Below are 15,698 nucleotides of genomic sequence, written 5' to 3'. Positions count from 1 at the left end.
TTAAAATTTGCCAGGTAAATATTTATACATAGTTTTCTCTTCCTTGATAGTCCTTGAGGAAAAATAGTCAGAGAACCTTTTTTTTTTTTTTTTTTTTTTTGGTGGTCACAGGGCTGGAACTCTGGGCCTGGGCACTGTCACTCAGCTCTTCAGCTCAAGGTGAGCGCTCTACCACCTGAGCCACAGCGCCACCGAGGAAAAATAGTGTTGTAACACTTTCCTACCTGGGATTGTACCCAGAAGAGCCTAGAGCGCCTCCAAGAGTTCAATAAATGTTTGTTTGAAAAATATGACTTCTATGTACCATTTAAAAATATGAACTTCACATCTCTCTTTGTAACCATAAAAAATGCATAGTTGGTAGAATGTCTTAATTCATCTAAGTTCAATCACATACTAGATGGATTAAATATTGAATGAGATTAATCACAAGCTATATATATCCCAACACTATAAATCGTGGTAAATATCTAATGAACAAGTTGCTGAATATTATTTTCTTTACACATATCCCTTTCACATGATACATGTGTACTAATATTACATGTATATATGTATATGTGTGTGTGTGTGCATATGTGTTTCCTGAACTGTGTGTGCGCATATTTTTCATAAAAATCATTTTTATGAAGTACCACCACATTATTTAAAAGACACATGACGCTACATTATACAAGTAATAACATCACATTAAACTATTATCCACTTAGTTATTTATTAAAGTTTTAGCAAGGATTTGTTTTAATATAACAGGATTAAAGTTAGAAGGAATAAAAAAAAATAAGAGAAACAGCTCCTGCTTCCCATGCAAGAAATGGAAGTTAAAGACATCTCATTCATTCATTATTTTATTCAAACTAGGTAAGATTAAATGGTCCCAAATTACAATAAAAACAATTTATTTTTGAAAGTTTCTAAAAACTGAAAAGTTTCCCAAATTTTGCATTCAAGAAAATATTGTAATTTACTTGTTAATCCATAAGCCTAATGGTATAATCATCAAATTATTTCTGACTGCCATGCTATATTAACATGTTTAATTTGTGGAGGAGTTTTAAATTTAAGGTCCCAATTATATTCTGGTGATAACAGCTTAGTGGGTTTGTTGACAAAAAAATATTTGTTTAGATGGCTTTCATACCGGCTGTTAATTTTTCTTCTGGTGTCACTTTTAATTCCTTTTATACACTGTGTAAAGAAGACTAAAATTTCATGGGGTGTGCCACCAAAAATGGCTTTATGGTAATAGAAATCTCCCTGTTCAAAGGGGATAAAAGCTGCTGATTTATGTCTTCTCTCATAAGGAAATTCATTAATAGTTTTAAAATACCACCATGCATGGAGTTGAGCTACAGACTTTCCCAGGGCTTCTACCCCGAAGTCATTCTTGAAGATCTGGTTTACAGCCATAATGAAGAGAAAATCAACTTCATACTGAATTTTGTCCACGAGGTGTGTGTTGAAGTTCTTCATGGTTCTGATACTAATGTCTTGATCTGTGCTTTCATTGAATAGAGGAAATACCTTGAATGTTCGAAGAGGACTCATCTTTATGTAAGGAAGCTTGGTTTTGCCATCAAAAAAGATGTAAAAGATAACATTAAATCCAACCATAAAGTGCTTATCAGCAGATTGTAGAAACTTTTTCATGAAGTGGTATACAAATCTGAAATATGAAAAAAACAGAAAAATACTTTGATGAAATTAATCAGTAGAAAATATGTCATTAACACGCCGATTAACATACATGTCAATGATAGTAAAGAAGGTGAGGTAGAAAAGCTGGGTCTATAAACAACTATTTTGGTTAGTATAGGAGAAGATTGTATGTTTGGGGACCTGAGAAGTGCCATAGCATTTCTTGTGAAGCAAGAAAGCTAAATGTAAAAGTAGTATTAAGGACTGAGCTAAGGTGGAAGAAAATAACCAGTCCATGATAGGCAGAACTCATTACTAGGGTTAATTGTGAATTATTCTTTTGACGTAAAAAGTCCATAAATTCTCACTAAAATAAAAAAGACAAATATTAGGAGCACCTACTGTTCAGGAGCAAATACAACCAAGCCTATTGTAATATTCAGCTTCTTGTAATAGTTTTCTAGGACTTGTCTATTGTAAGTTCCTTCCCATATGACCGGAGCAAACCAGTCAGTTCTTGTTATAACATCAGGACGCATTCTATTGAGCAAAGAAGAAACAAATTGAGCAGGTATTTTATTATGGCAGTAGAAATTGTGCAAGTGATATAATGATTATAGAGAACTTACTATGTGTCGGGTTCAGTGTTGGTTTACATAACCCATTTAATCCTTGCAGTGACTTATAAGGAAAGCCTTACTATTATCTTGCTTCTCATATAAAGAAGCAAAGAGACAGATTGATGATTATCTAATTTGGTATACCCAAAGTCCATCAAAAACATAAATATAGCCAAGAAACAGTGGGTCATGCCTATAATCCTGCCTACTTGGTAGGTTGAGAACTGGAGGATTGTGGTTTGACATCAAGCTTGGACAGAAAAGTTCTTATGACCCTTCCCAACTTGTAGTTGGGTATACTGGGTGTATGCTTGTCATTCTAAACTATATAGAAAACAGAACAGAGGACTGGTTTGAAGCCAGTTCAAGCAGAAAAATCTACAAGACTGCATTCAATGGAAAGAAGCTGGGTGTGGTGTCAAATGCCTGTTATTCCAGCTATGGAAGCCTAAAATAGGCAGATGATAGTCCAAACACATGCCTGGGCAGGAAGCAATTTATCTTAAAAATAACAGTGCAGGAAGTGGTGCTGTGGCTCAAGTGGTAGAGCGCTAGCCTTGAGCTGAAGAGCTGAGGGACAGTGCCCAGGCTCAGAGTTCAGGCCCCATGACCGGACTCCCCCCCAAAAAAAGTTGAAGGTGTGGCTCACCTGCCTAGCAAATGTGAAATCCTGAATTCAAACCCTAGTACCACCAAACAACCTCCCTACAAATGGGAAATAACATCCAAAGATGATTACATATAAATGAATAACAAATACAAAATGATGTTCAAACTCAGATTGGGAAATGAAAAGATAATTGAATTATTTTAATCAATAGTTTTTCCAATTATACATTTTGAAACTACTGGACTAATAATAACAAGTAAGTAAGTAAAATAATGAAATAATAAGATAAAATAAAAAATAACAACGTATAATATTGCTAACATTTTCCCACAATAAATTAGAAAATAAGTAGTATAAATAAGGGCAATTTAACAATCTGAATCAAAATTAAAATCCTTTTAAAATTTTCTTTCCCTCTCTCTTTTCCTCCCTCCCTCCCTTCCATCCTTCTTTCCTTCCTCTATTTTTCAGTACTAGAGGTTGAACTCAGAGCTTCATGATTACTGCGAGGTGCTCTATACCTCTTTACTTTTCATAGTTTTTCCTTTGTATCTTCCATTTTATGCACAGGTGGACTTAGACCATAATCATTCTACTTATGCCTCCCACATAGGTGGATTGGTCGGCCTGTACTACCATACCTGGTTAACTGATTAACATGGAACTTTCACTGTGTGCTCAGGCTGGCCTCCAACTGTCATCTTCCCTATCCCTGCCTCTCAAGAAGCCAGGATTACAAGTATGAGCCATCATACCTTTTTAACTGATGACTCCATCCTAGGAATTTATCCTATAAATAATTCTGCACACTTATGTAAAAACTACATACAGAGATATTTGTTGTAGAACTGCTTATAATAGTCCCCAATTGTAAATGAAAAAAATAAAACCAATTAAGAAATAAATAAATATATAAAGCATAACATGGAATATATAACATTGAAAACAACAAACCTCCCCTGAATGTCGCTGTTAACTGAGGATATTAAGGCTATATGCATGTATGAAGTGTCACAGTGAAACTCATCTATTTGTACGATCAATATATTCATTATAACAATTTTTTTAAAAATCAGGAGTCAATGGCATCTTCAAGTTATTGCTAGTGACATTTTTTCTGATTAATGTTGCCAAGAATATGAAATAAGATAAGAGTGTGACATATTTCATATTGGAAGTCTTAACTAAGTTTTAATGAGCAGACTCTAAGTCTATAATGTGGCTCATGGTAGAGTGCTTGCCTAGCATGCATGAAGCCCTGGGTTCAATTCCTCAGTACCATATAAACAGAAAAAGCTGGAAGTGGCGCTGTGTCTCAAGTGGTAGAGCGCTAGCCTTGAGCTGAAGAGCTCAGGGACAGACCCAGGCCCAGAGTTCAAATGCCATGACTGGGGAAAAAAAAAAAAAACAACAACAATAAAAACTATTAGTCCTAGAAAAAAATAATCTTCTTCAAATAGAGTTGTATTACTTGTGAACAGAATTTTTTGTTCTTACTTAGAATTAAACCAGGCTGAGAGCTGGGGTTCTTCCACTTGATCATTCCTAGGTCCAAAGAGAAAAATCACATTAAGAGCAATCCACTCACTCAAATAAATATCTGTTGAACTTCTATAGTACCGCAGGGACAGTTAAGTGCTGTTTTTATGACTATGAACAAGAAGCTTATGGAATAGCAGGAAAAACAATTAAAAGAGATAATTACAGTATAGAGGGAAAGTGCTACACAGAACAGAGTTCTGCGGGAACATATAAATGAGTTACTCAACAGAAATTTGAGGTTCAGGGAAACCCCTTAGAGAAGAAATATTTAAATTGGATTTAAGAGGATAAAGACTACTCCAGAAAGTACAATATGATAAAGAGGTTATGCCCAAAGGCCAGAAGATAGAGAAGAATTGGTGATGGCGGGTCAGATATAATTTTAAAGTAACAGATCATACAGAAAGATATGTATTCACTGGGCTGGGAAGGTAGCTCAGTGGTCGAGTGCTTGCCTTGCGTGCATGAGCCCACATAAGCAGAAAATGCCAGTGTGCTGTGACTCAAGTGGTAGAGCGCTCACCTTGAACTGAAGAGCTGAGGGACAGTGCCCAGGCCCTGAATTCAGGCCCCACAACTAAATAAAAAAATTTTAGACAATGTAAAGATTTCATTAACTTCTACCAGTCATCAGTGGCTTGCTATGTGATAGGTACTCAGTTACGCATTGAAATAATAAGTTGGGAATAAAGGTCCACGTATCTTTGATTTTCATTTTAAGGTAGAATCTACCTAAGATTTTTTTTCTTTTCTTTCTCTTTTTTTCAATTTCTTCTTCTTTTTTAATTGTAAAGGTGATGTACAAAGGGTTTCTTTCTTCCTTTCCTTCTTTTTCTTCCTTTCTTTTCTTTCTGTCCTTTTTTCTCTCTCTCTCTCCTCCTCTTTCTCTTTCCCTCTCTCCCTTCCTCCTTCCCTTCCTTTCTTCTCTCCTTTATCTCTTTCCTTTCTTTCTTTCCCTTATTTCTTCCTTCCTTCCTTCCTTTCTCCCTCTCTCCCTCTCTCCTTCTCTCCCTATCTCCCTCCCTCCCTCTCTCTTCTTCCTTCCTTCCTTCCTTCCTTCCTTCCCTCTCTCTCTCTCTCTCTCTCTCTCTCTCTCTCTCTCTCTCTCTCTCTCTCTCTCTCTCTCTCGTTTTCTTTCTTTTCATAAAAACCTCATTATGTCATCCAGACAGGACTCCAGTTTGTGATCATCTTGTCTCAGGTTTCTGAATGCTGGTATTAATAGGTGTGTGCTACCCTCCACAGCCTACCAAAAGTTTTGCTGTACATTCTGGTAACAATATTATTAGTCAATTTTCCTTTTATAAACTTGGAATGTTTTGCAAAGTAAGAATGACTTTAGCTGGGCACCAGTGGCTCATGATCTAAGGATCACAGTTCAAAGCTAGGCTGGGCAGGAAAGTCTGTGAGACACTTATCTCCAATTAACTACCAAAGAGCTGGAAGTGAAGCTGTGGGTTCAAGTGGTAGAGCACTAGCTTTGAGGAGAAAAGCTCAGGGAGAGCACCCGGGCCCTGAGTGCAAGCTCTAAGACCAGCAAAACAACAACAAAGAATACCTTTAAACAAACTTGCATTTCTGGAAGGATGAGATAGCCCTAATTTTTCTTATTCTTCATTCCTTTATGATATACTCTGATGAGTATAGTCAAAAAGCCCGACATTGTATATAGACCAATGTTCTGAATGGTTGAGAGAAGACAAATTGGTTAGAAGCTCCAGGACTTAAGAGATTGATATAGCACTGGGTTCACATAACCCTAAATGATTACTGGAAAAGCCAGGAACCAGAAATGCTGATTAACACAGACACTGAAAGAGCCTCAAGAAAAAGCTACTCTTTACAGTTAAAGGCAGGATAGGGGCAACACAGCAAAACAGAAGACTTTTAGACCCTAACCATACCACTGCAGCCTAATACTACAAAAAAACTGTGGCCTTCAGTCTACTCATCTAGAGGAAGGCAGAACTTTAATCAGTACTCAGCAATTCAGCCCAATTTTCTGTGGCAACACAGAAGTCAATTCTGACTTCATCTCCACTCTTCAGTAACCATTCCTGATTTTGATGGAGTTAGAATAGAGACCTCATATTTCACCATTAACTGACAGTGATGAGATGACACCAGCCCCTTTTTTTGTGGCAGTGTCAGAAAGTACTGAGAAAACACAGGACTTAAACAAAATCTAGAATGGCACAACCTCACACCCCAAATGTGCAGGAGGATCTCAATGTAGATGAAGAAAGGTAAATTATGCACATGTAAGATATAATGTGTATTAGAATGATCTCACTTTACTAGTACTTTAAAGAAATCATTGTAAAAAATGTTTTTCAGTGAGCAACTATAAACACACTTGAAGCATATGAAACCAATAGGAAACCTTAGCAAAGAAACAAAAAAAAAACACTAAGTTTTAGAAGATACAAAGTAGTAGCAAATATAAATTTTAAAAGATAAAATTTGAAAGAAATAACTGTGAAAAGACTCAACAGCAAAATGGAACGGACAGAGGAAGATCAATGAACCTGGAAATAGGAATCATTTTGAAAAAAAGAGAAAACAAATGGTAAACTCCAGCTTCAAGGACAAGTGAGACTATTTTAAAAAAAAACATTCATTCTTAAGAGAAGAATACAACTGAAAAAATACTTAGTTTTTATTTTTATTTTTGGCCGTTCTGCAGATTTGGCTCAGGGCCTTAACACTTTCTAGGCCAGGACTCAACTGAGGGTAAAAGATCTTGACTTACTGTCAGTTTCCTGATTTTGATTATCATTATTATAATCATGTAAGATTATTGGAGACAAAATAGGCAAAAGCTGGTTAAAAAGCATGCATGATCTCTTTGTAGCTTCCTCTGATCTATAATTTTATTTTGAAATAACATGAAAAAAAATAAGTTCATTCTTTTCTATTTTCAGAAGTGTCTTCACCAAAGATATTTCATTATGAGATTCCCTAGGAAAGCACTGGGGAATTAGAACTTCCTGTGCCTACCTTCACTTAAAAACAGTGACAAATGCTGATATTGTTAAAAAAAAATTATTCTTTTGAAGGTTACTTTCACTAATCTTGAGATCCTACACACACTGAGTAAGTTGGCTACCTAGTGCTATTAAAATCAAAAGAAAAACATTGTCTTGTACAGGAATACTTAAATTATAGCAACTTCCAGAACAATGTTTTATATCAACACAATGAGAACCCAATTGACTCCAGCCAATTTCTCCTAATAGATTTTTACAGTATTTATAGAACAGACTCTTACCAGCAGGCATATATCTTCTGTAGGTGATTCTTTATACTTTGGATAAATGAAAAAAGTTATTTTAGTTTTAAATTTGGAAAATATGTCTAGAATTTAAATTCAATTTGTTAACCATATCAAATTATTTGCCAGGAATAATGCTATAGTTACTGAATATAATCCATGCCTGTTACCAGTTTATGGTCTATTACTTTTTCAAAATAAGGTAGACCTTTATTACCTTCAAAAATATGACTTCAATACTATTATAATTAATATACAATACCCCTGAAGGACAAAAAAACATACAGACTATATTAAAGCAGTAAGGTTAATTTGAAAAGATATTAGCTCCCACAATATAGCTGCTTCTCAAATAACATTCATAACATTGTGTTCCTTACAAAGACCAAGAGAAGCTGGGCATGGTGGCTCACACCTGTAATTCCAACATGTAAAAGGCTGAGATAGAGGTTGAGGCCAGCCTGAGCTTCACGGTGAGAGCTTGTCTCAGAGAAAGAAAAGGAAGGAAAGCAAGGAAGCAAGGAAGGAAGGAAGGAAGGGAGGGAAGGAGGGAGGATGGGAAGGAAAAATGTCCACAAAAATAAGGCACTGGAGTAGGTAAGAATTTGAATTTTCATTATCTTTAAGTAGTTGTACAAAGGGGTTTCAATTCAGCATAACTATTTTTTAGTACAATGCATCTCGATCAATGCCACCCTTTTCATTGTTCACACACACACACACACACACACACACACACACACACACACACACACATACACACACTGAATCTTTACTGTGAGGAAATTTTAGCAGGTATAACAAATTTTTATTCCAGCCATATCTGCCTAGCAGGTGCTTTCATTCTTATTCACACTAGATCAAATTTTGATGTAAGTTAAAATTTTATCTTAAATAGGCCAAAGCTATTCTCTCGTTTTATTTTTTCCTTCACAATATTAAAACAACTGGCATCCCTAACATTATATGATATACTTCATGTTATGTTCATTGACCTCCACCTAAATGTAAAGCTCCAAGAGAAAGGTAACTAAGAGTTATTACTGCTTTCTACTGCCTAGAACAGGGCCTATACTAAGAATGCGACAGGTAGATACTTCCTGAACGTTGAAAAGAAAAGAAAAGAAAGAATTAATATTTATATTCACCAAAGAAGACATGATTTCTGGTTAATTTAGTAACTATTTTAATTTTTTTGGATAAAACTCAGCCATTTTGATCAACTCTGCCAATCATTCAAGATAATGATTCATCAGGACTGTATATTTACCTGAAATGATGCTCAGTCAATATCAGCAATAAAGAAAGTAAAATCAACAATTGCATTTTTCTTTTAGAATTCATTTCCTCCTAGAAAAGGAGGAGAAAAAAGGTAGTTTTTTAAAATAGCTGCTTCTTCACCATCTTCTAACAACAAATGAACTTATGTACATTTAGCTATCAGCTTTAGTATCTGATTCTGGATTACTCAGCCTTAGGATGAAGGTTTATTTGAGTCAGGGAAGCCATCTTTCTGTTTGAAGTGTATCTCCTTTGGGATACCAACTGACTCTTTTTTGATTAGGTGCTAAGTATCTATCATGTTCTTTTTTCATTCTATAATTATACCAAATTATCAAATTATACCAAATTATCAAATTATACTTCTATTACATAGAAGATATTTAATAGGACCCTCCTATTTTACTAGAGCTTTTGTGAAAATAAAACTAGGTTATCTATGAAGATGTTAGTAGGTGCTTGGACTTATTCTATCCTAATATTGATATTTTTTAAAACAAAGACAATAATACATATAATTTAAGCAAAGACCAGAACTAAAAACTTCAAACATATGAACTTTCTCAAAGGTACATACTTATGACTTAAAAGCTAAAGATATTAAACACTGTAGTGAAATATTTGGCTCCAGCCTTTTGCTTGGGCATAGGTTGGACATATTCTCTATCTACAAGTACAAACTGGTTTTGGTAAGCATCATTCAAGAGCAAATATTGCTTTGGGGTTATGCATTGGAGTAAAACAAAGGTTTCCAATACTTAACTTTTGAGCACTCATTTAAGGAGCAAGGTGTTTTAGATCTGTACCTTATTATATAATGGATATTAGCCATTATATTATAATTTAGTTAGAGAGCATGTGAAACATTTCTAGTCCAGTCAGACCTGAAGACCTAGTATGAAAAAATAAGTTTAAGATACCTAGTAATTTTTCTATATTGAAGACTTGTTGAAATGACATTTTGACATAGTAAGTTAAATGAAGTAGTTTATAAAATTTTTAAATGTTTTTTTGTTGGTGTTGTTGGTTGTGGGGCCTGAATTCTGACCCTGGGCATTGTCTCTCAGCTCTTCAGCTCAAGGCTAGCACTCTACCACTTGAACCACAGCACCACTTCCAGCTTTTTTCTTTTTTCTTTTTTTTTTGGGGGGGGGGTCCGGTCATGGGGCCTGAACTCTGGGCCTGAGCGCTGTCCCTCAGCTCTTCAGCTCAAGACTAGAGCTCTACCACTTGAGCCACAGCGCCACTTCCAGCTTTTTTCTTTTTGCTTATGTGGTCCTGAGGAATCAAACCCAGGGCCTCATGCATGCAAGGCAAAGGCTCTACCACTGAGCCAACTTCCCAGCCCCAGCTTTTTTCTTTTTGCTTATGTGGTGCTGAGGAATCGAACCCAGGACCTCATGCATGCAAGGCAAGCATTCTACCACTGAGCTACCTTCCCAGCCTCTAAATGTTTCTTACTTCTTGGTAATGTTAGTTCCTGTAATATTTAAAGTGAAAAAGTGTGGCTCAAATTTCTTGCTGGAAAGTTCTCCTGTAGATAATGTCATCCTGTGAGTCAGTGTGGTACAATTTAACTGTCCCAGCAATGTGCATGACCACCTTTTAAGTTCAGATAATTTGTAATACTGCATGAATGAGATAAGACTGATCCATTTAACCAGGTTATTTTCTGGCAATATGCCTTCAATGACATTATTCTTAAAAGTCAGTAATATAATAATAAGTTGAAATGTCACCATTTTTTTTTTGTCAGTCATGGGGCTTGAACTCTGGGCCTGGGTGCTGTACCTCAAATCTTCAGCACAAGGCTAGTGCTCTACCACTTGAGCCACAGCATCACTTCTGGTTTTCTGTGGTTTATTGGAGATGAAATCTTACAGACTTTCTTGCCCAGGCTGGCTTTGAACCACAATCCTCAGATCTCAGCCTCTTGAGTATCTAGGATTACAGGCATGAGCCACTAGTGCCTGGCATTCACCAAATATTTTATATGATGAACTTTTAGGTAAAAAATTTGAATCCCTACTTAGGATTTTTGCTAACATCATCTAAACTTTATGTAGTACCTTTGTAAGAGTAACTTTACCTGGTTTTGGTGATTCAGTAGAGTGCTAGAACAGATGACTTCCAAGCATTATATTTGTAAGTCTGCAAACAACAAACAAGGTCAAATGAAATATTTTGTACTACCTTGCTGTCATGTGAATATTCTATTTCTGGTGATGTCACCAGACTCTTTTGATGATGAAAGTATTAGAAAATCAGTGTCATAATGATGCAGTGATGCCAAGTTCTCATGGCTACCAAACAGTAGAACTTCATCCCGTTTGAAAAATTAAAGGATTTAAACATTTTAGTTTCCTTTCTTACACTTTTTTACCTTTTTTTTTTTTGACTCCCGTCGTGGGCCTGAACTCTGGACTTGGATGCTGTCCCTCAGCTCTTCAGCTCAAGGCTAGCACTCTACCACTTGAGCCACAGTGCCACTTCTGGCTTTTTTTTTCTGCTTATGTGGTGCTGAGGAATTGAACCTAGGGCCTCATGCATGCAAGGCAAGCGCTCTACCACTGAGCCACCTTCCCAGTCCTACTTTTATTTATAACTTATCTTTACTTAAAATAAAATTTGGATGATGTGTGTACATTTGCATGTGTATTTATGACAGAGAAAAATTAACCACTTTTTTTCAACCTCTTTAGACATTGCTTAATTATCCTAGACAGAGATAAATAAGCCCTTAGAATATTTTTTATTTTTTTATTGTAAAGATACTATACAGAGGGTTACAATTACATCAGTGAGGTAATGAGCCTTAGAATGTTTTTAAAACATGTACTTTTATGATAATAAAAATAACATGTTTTCATGTTACCAAACTTGTCAAATGCATAAATGCACAAGAAAAAAAATAAGCAAATATACAATATCTAAAGGTAACTACTCTTACTTTGAAATTATATGTACCTTGGGGCTGGGAAGGTGGCTCAGTGGTAGAGCGCTTGCCTTGCATGCATGAGACCCTGGGTTCAATTCCTCAGCACCACATAAGCCACATAAGCTGTGGCTCAAGTGGTAGAGTGCTAGCCTTGAGCTGAAGAGCTGAGGGACAGTGCCCAGGCCCAGAGTTCAGGCCCCATAACCAGACCCAAAAGAAAAAAAGAAATTATATGTACCTTTGTTTTCTCCTTCCCTCTAAAACGAATTGTTTTTTATTTAAAAGGTATGTGCATTAATCAGTGTGCACATGTAGAAAAATTTTAACAGAAAATAAGGTGACTTGATACATATTGAGGCTTATTCTCCAGCCTGATTCTTCTAGTTACTCCATTTCCAATAGCTACTGTTAACTGTTTCCTGGGCTTGATCTTCAATTTTTCTGAGCTGATACAGGTGCGTGCGTGTGTGTGTGTGTGTGTGTGTGTGTGTGTGTGTGTGTGTGTGTGTGTGTATGACATGCTCTTAGTACTTCTACTTTCTCTCTTACCAATATATTCTGAAGATAATTCCATTATAATTCATCTTTTTCCCTGGTAAATTGTATTTTATTACAAAAATATGTCATACTTTATTTAAGTAGTTTTCTATTACTAGACATTTTGGTTGTTAAAAAAGAAAACATGGAGCTGGTTATAGTGGCTCACACCTGTAATCCTGGCTAGCTACACAGGAGGCTGAGATCTGAGGATTGTGGTTCAAAGACAGCCCTGGCAGGAAAATCTGAGAGGCTCTTATCTCCAATAAACTACCCAGAAAAAGCTGGAAGTTGTACTGTGGCTCAAGTAGTAGAGTGCTAGCTTTATCACAAAGAGGTTCAGGGACAGCACCCAGGCCTTTTGTTCAAGTCCCAGGACTGGCAAAAAAAAAAAATATGAATCAAAGATTTGAGGAACAACTACAACAAAAAAGCTAAACAACACAAACACACACAAAAGGCAAATAAGTATAATTACTGCATGGTATTCATGAGGATTGTGTTCAGGACCCTCCATTTTATATAAGCAACTTGAGTATCCACATGATTTGATATTTGACATACATTGCATCTGGGACATCATTTTTAGTTCAGGTATAGCTTCCCAGTTTTTTTGGGGGGGGGTTGTTTTTGGTCATGGGGCTTGAACTTTGGGCTTGAGCACTGTTCCTTAGCTCTTTAGCTCAAGGTGAGCGCTCTACCACTTGAGTCACAGTGCCACTTCCAGTTTTCTAGTCGTTTATTGAAGATAAGAGTCTCATGGACTTTTCTGCCTGGGTTGGCTTTGAACCATGATCCTCAGATCTCAGCCTCCTGAGTAGCTAGGATTACAGGCATGAGCCACCAGCGCCTGGCAGCTTCCCAGTATTGAATTTGGAAATTAATGTCCAGATATGAAACACCTTTATAAATACAAATGATAATAATAAAAATTAACAAATTAAGAAAAAGCAGCTTTGCTTTTCATAAATAAAAACCATTTACACTGAGCAATGCACTTAAAAAAATATTTTGGCTACCCCAAATTGAATCTCTTTCATGTAAGGGGAGCTCTAAATTTGAGAAGGAGCAATATTCTTCTGTATAGTAGTTGAAATTGCCAACAATTTTTTTTCTTCCTCAGCTAAAAACTGGGTATATGACAAACTACCTGGCAAGCTAATAAAATCCTCCTTCTTGGGTCTCTGAACCAGCCATAAGGGGGTTCAGTTAAAGTTTTCATAGTAGATTCAAGGATTAACATTGTGGCAGATGTTTCCAGAGGTGTAGATGGAGTCAGTAATAAGCAACTGAGTGTAGGGGAAATGGGGTCAAAGCCCACATCCAAACAGATTATTCTTCTTGCAAGATCTTGTCTGTGCCTTTCCTCAGTTCTTTTCTGTGACTTTTTTTGCTAGGTACTTTGAGTACTAGATATTACTAAATTACTATATTATTACTATATTTCTATTATTACTATAGTATATTTTCTAGGCTAGATATTACTAATATTAACCAGTATTTCTTCCTAGAAAATGGTATAGTCCATTTTCTAGTTCTCTTGCACTTACATAGGGGCATATGGTAAATTCAGATTGAGTCACTCAAGAGCCCCTGGCTTTTGGCCTTTTCTTGTTCTTCTATCCTTGAAGATGGTTCTATTTCACTCCTTAACAGTTCCAAATTCCTTAGCAAACCCATCACTGATTGATTGTTCTATCAACTGATCACATTGATTGATACAGTTGCTAATATTAGAGTATGGTCTAGTGTCAGCTTTTGCTGCATAACAAACCACTCAAAACTTAAAGGGTTGAAGTAACAATGCTTTATTTTTTTTTAATTTTTTTTTTTTTGTCGGTCATGGGGCTTGAACTCTGGGCCTGGGCGCTGTCCCTCAGCTCTTCAGCTCAAGGTGAGCTCTCTACCACTTGAGCTACAGCACCACTTCCGGTTTTCTGTTGGTTTATTGGAGATAGGAGTCTCACGGTCTTTCCTGCCCGGGCTGGCTTTGAACCGAGATCCTCAGATCTCAGCCTCCTGAGTAGCTAGGATTACAGGCGTGAGCCACCAGCGCCCGGCCAATGCTTTATTTTTGTTCATGACTCTAGAGTTCATTTGTGGTGATCTGCTCCAGGCTAATTTAGTCTTAGATAGACTGCAATAATAAATCTGGTGCATTGATTGGGAGCTTCCTGGTTCAAATCTACTTATTTGGTTATTAGATAACTATCTTCTGGAGGCAGTGCAGAAGGTTGTAGATACAGAGAATGACTAATAATCAATCATGCAATTATTTACCAAAGACTCTGAGAAATAGACTGTCAGATTAGAAAGGAAATTCAAATGTTCATGCTATTCAACAAAAATGGACACACAAATTACCAGCTCCTCTGGGACACAGCAAAGGCAGTACTCAGAGGCAAGTTTATAGCTCTGAGCTCCTACATCAACAAATTGGAGAGATCTGAAACTAGCAATTTAATGACACATCTAAACCTCCTTGAAAAAGAGCAGCAAGATAAACCCCAATCCAGTAGACGGAAAGAAATAATCAAAATTAAATCAGAATTAAATGAATTAGAATCCAAAAAAACTATAGAAAGAATCAACAAAACAAAGAGTTGGTTCTTTGAAAAACTTAACAAAATTGACAGACCCTTAGCAAATCTTATCAGAAAAAGAAGAGAACACACCCAAATTAATAAACTCAGAGATGAGAATGGAAACATCACCACGGAAACAACCAAGATTCAGAACATTATAAGGGAATACTTCTCAAAACTTTATGCTAATAAGTTCGACAACTTGACAGAAATGGACCTCTTCCTAGCAAATATTGACATGCCAAAACTAAACCAAGATGAGTTAAACTATCTTAACAGGCCCATATCAAGCATTGAAATAGAAACAGCAATAAGAGACCTCCCAGCTAAGAAAAGTCCAGGACCAGATGGTTTTACAGCGGAATTTTACAAGGCCTTCAAAGCAGAGCTCACACTAATTCTCCTCCAACTCTTCAATGAAATTGAAAGAGAAAGCTCACTACCGAACACATTCTATGAAGCCATCATAACCCTCATCCCCAAACCAGGCAGGGACTCATCAAAGAAAGAGAACTATAGACCCATTTCTTTGATGAACATTGATGCAAAACTTCTCAACAAAATTTGGCCAATCGACTTCAACAATTCATCCAAAAAATCATACACCACGATCAAACAGGATTCATTTCAGGGATGCAAAGCTGGTTCAATATACGCAAATCAATTAATATTA

The 15,698-nt window shown here is 36.4% G+C and overlaps 1 protein-coding gene across 3 annotated transcripts; it reads right to left on the bottom strand.

The window, feature by feature from the left end:
* Nucleotides 1-938: 938 nt before the first annotated feature.
* LOC138803166 (N-acetyllactosaminide alpha-1,3-galactosyltransferase-like 1) lies at nt 939-11,153 on the bottom strand. Of its 3 annotated transcripts, XM_069986986.1 has the most exons (6): nt 11,055-11,153; nt 8,955-9,034; nt 7,682-7,717; nt 4,366-4,413; nt 2,041-2,178; nt 939-1,666 (listed from the first exon to the last, which is right to left on the bottom strand). In XM_069986986.1, the coding sequence occupies exons 2-6, from the start codon at nt 9,026-9,028 to the stop codon at nt 1,000-1,002; spliced, it is 963 nt and encodes a 320-aa protein (XP_069843087.1). In that variant the 5' UTR covers nt 9,029-9,034; nt 11,055-11,153; the 3' UTR covers nt 939-999. The 3 variants fall into 3 exon arrangements, with proteins under 3 accessions (XP_069843087.1, XP_069843089.1, XP_069843088.1); XM_069986988.1 differs by lacking the exon at nt 2,041-2,178; XM_069986987.1 differs by lacking the exon at nt 7,682-7,717.
* Between the last annotated feature and the right edge of the window lie 4,545 nt (nt 11,154-15,698).

The sequence above is a fragment of the Dipodomys merriami genome, unplaced genomic scaffold (assembly GCF_024711535.1).
Source record: "Dipodomys merriami isolate MVZ:Mamm:240054 unplaced genomic scaffold, mDipMer1.0.p SCAF_336, whole genome shotgun sequence".
Classification (NCBI taxonomy): Eukaryota; Metazoa; Chordata; class Mammalia; order Rodentia; family Heteromyidae; genus Dipodomys; species Dipodomys merriami.
Note: the sequence above shows the minus strand (reverse complement) of the source record. Positions and strands in the feature narration are given on the sequence as shown.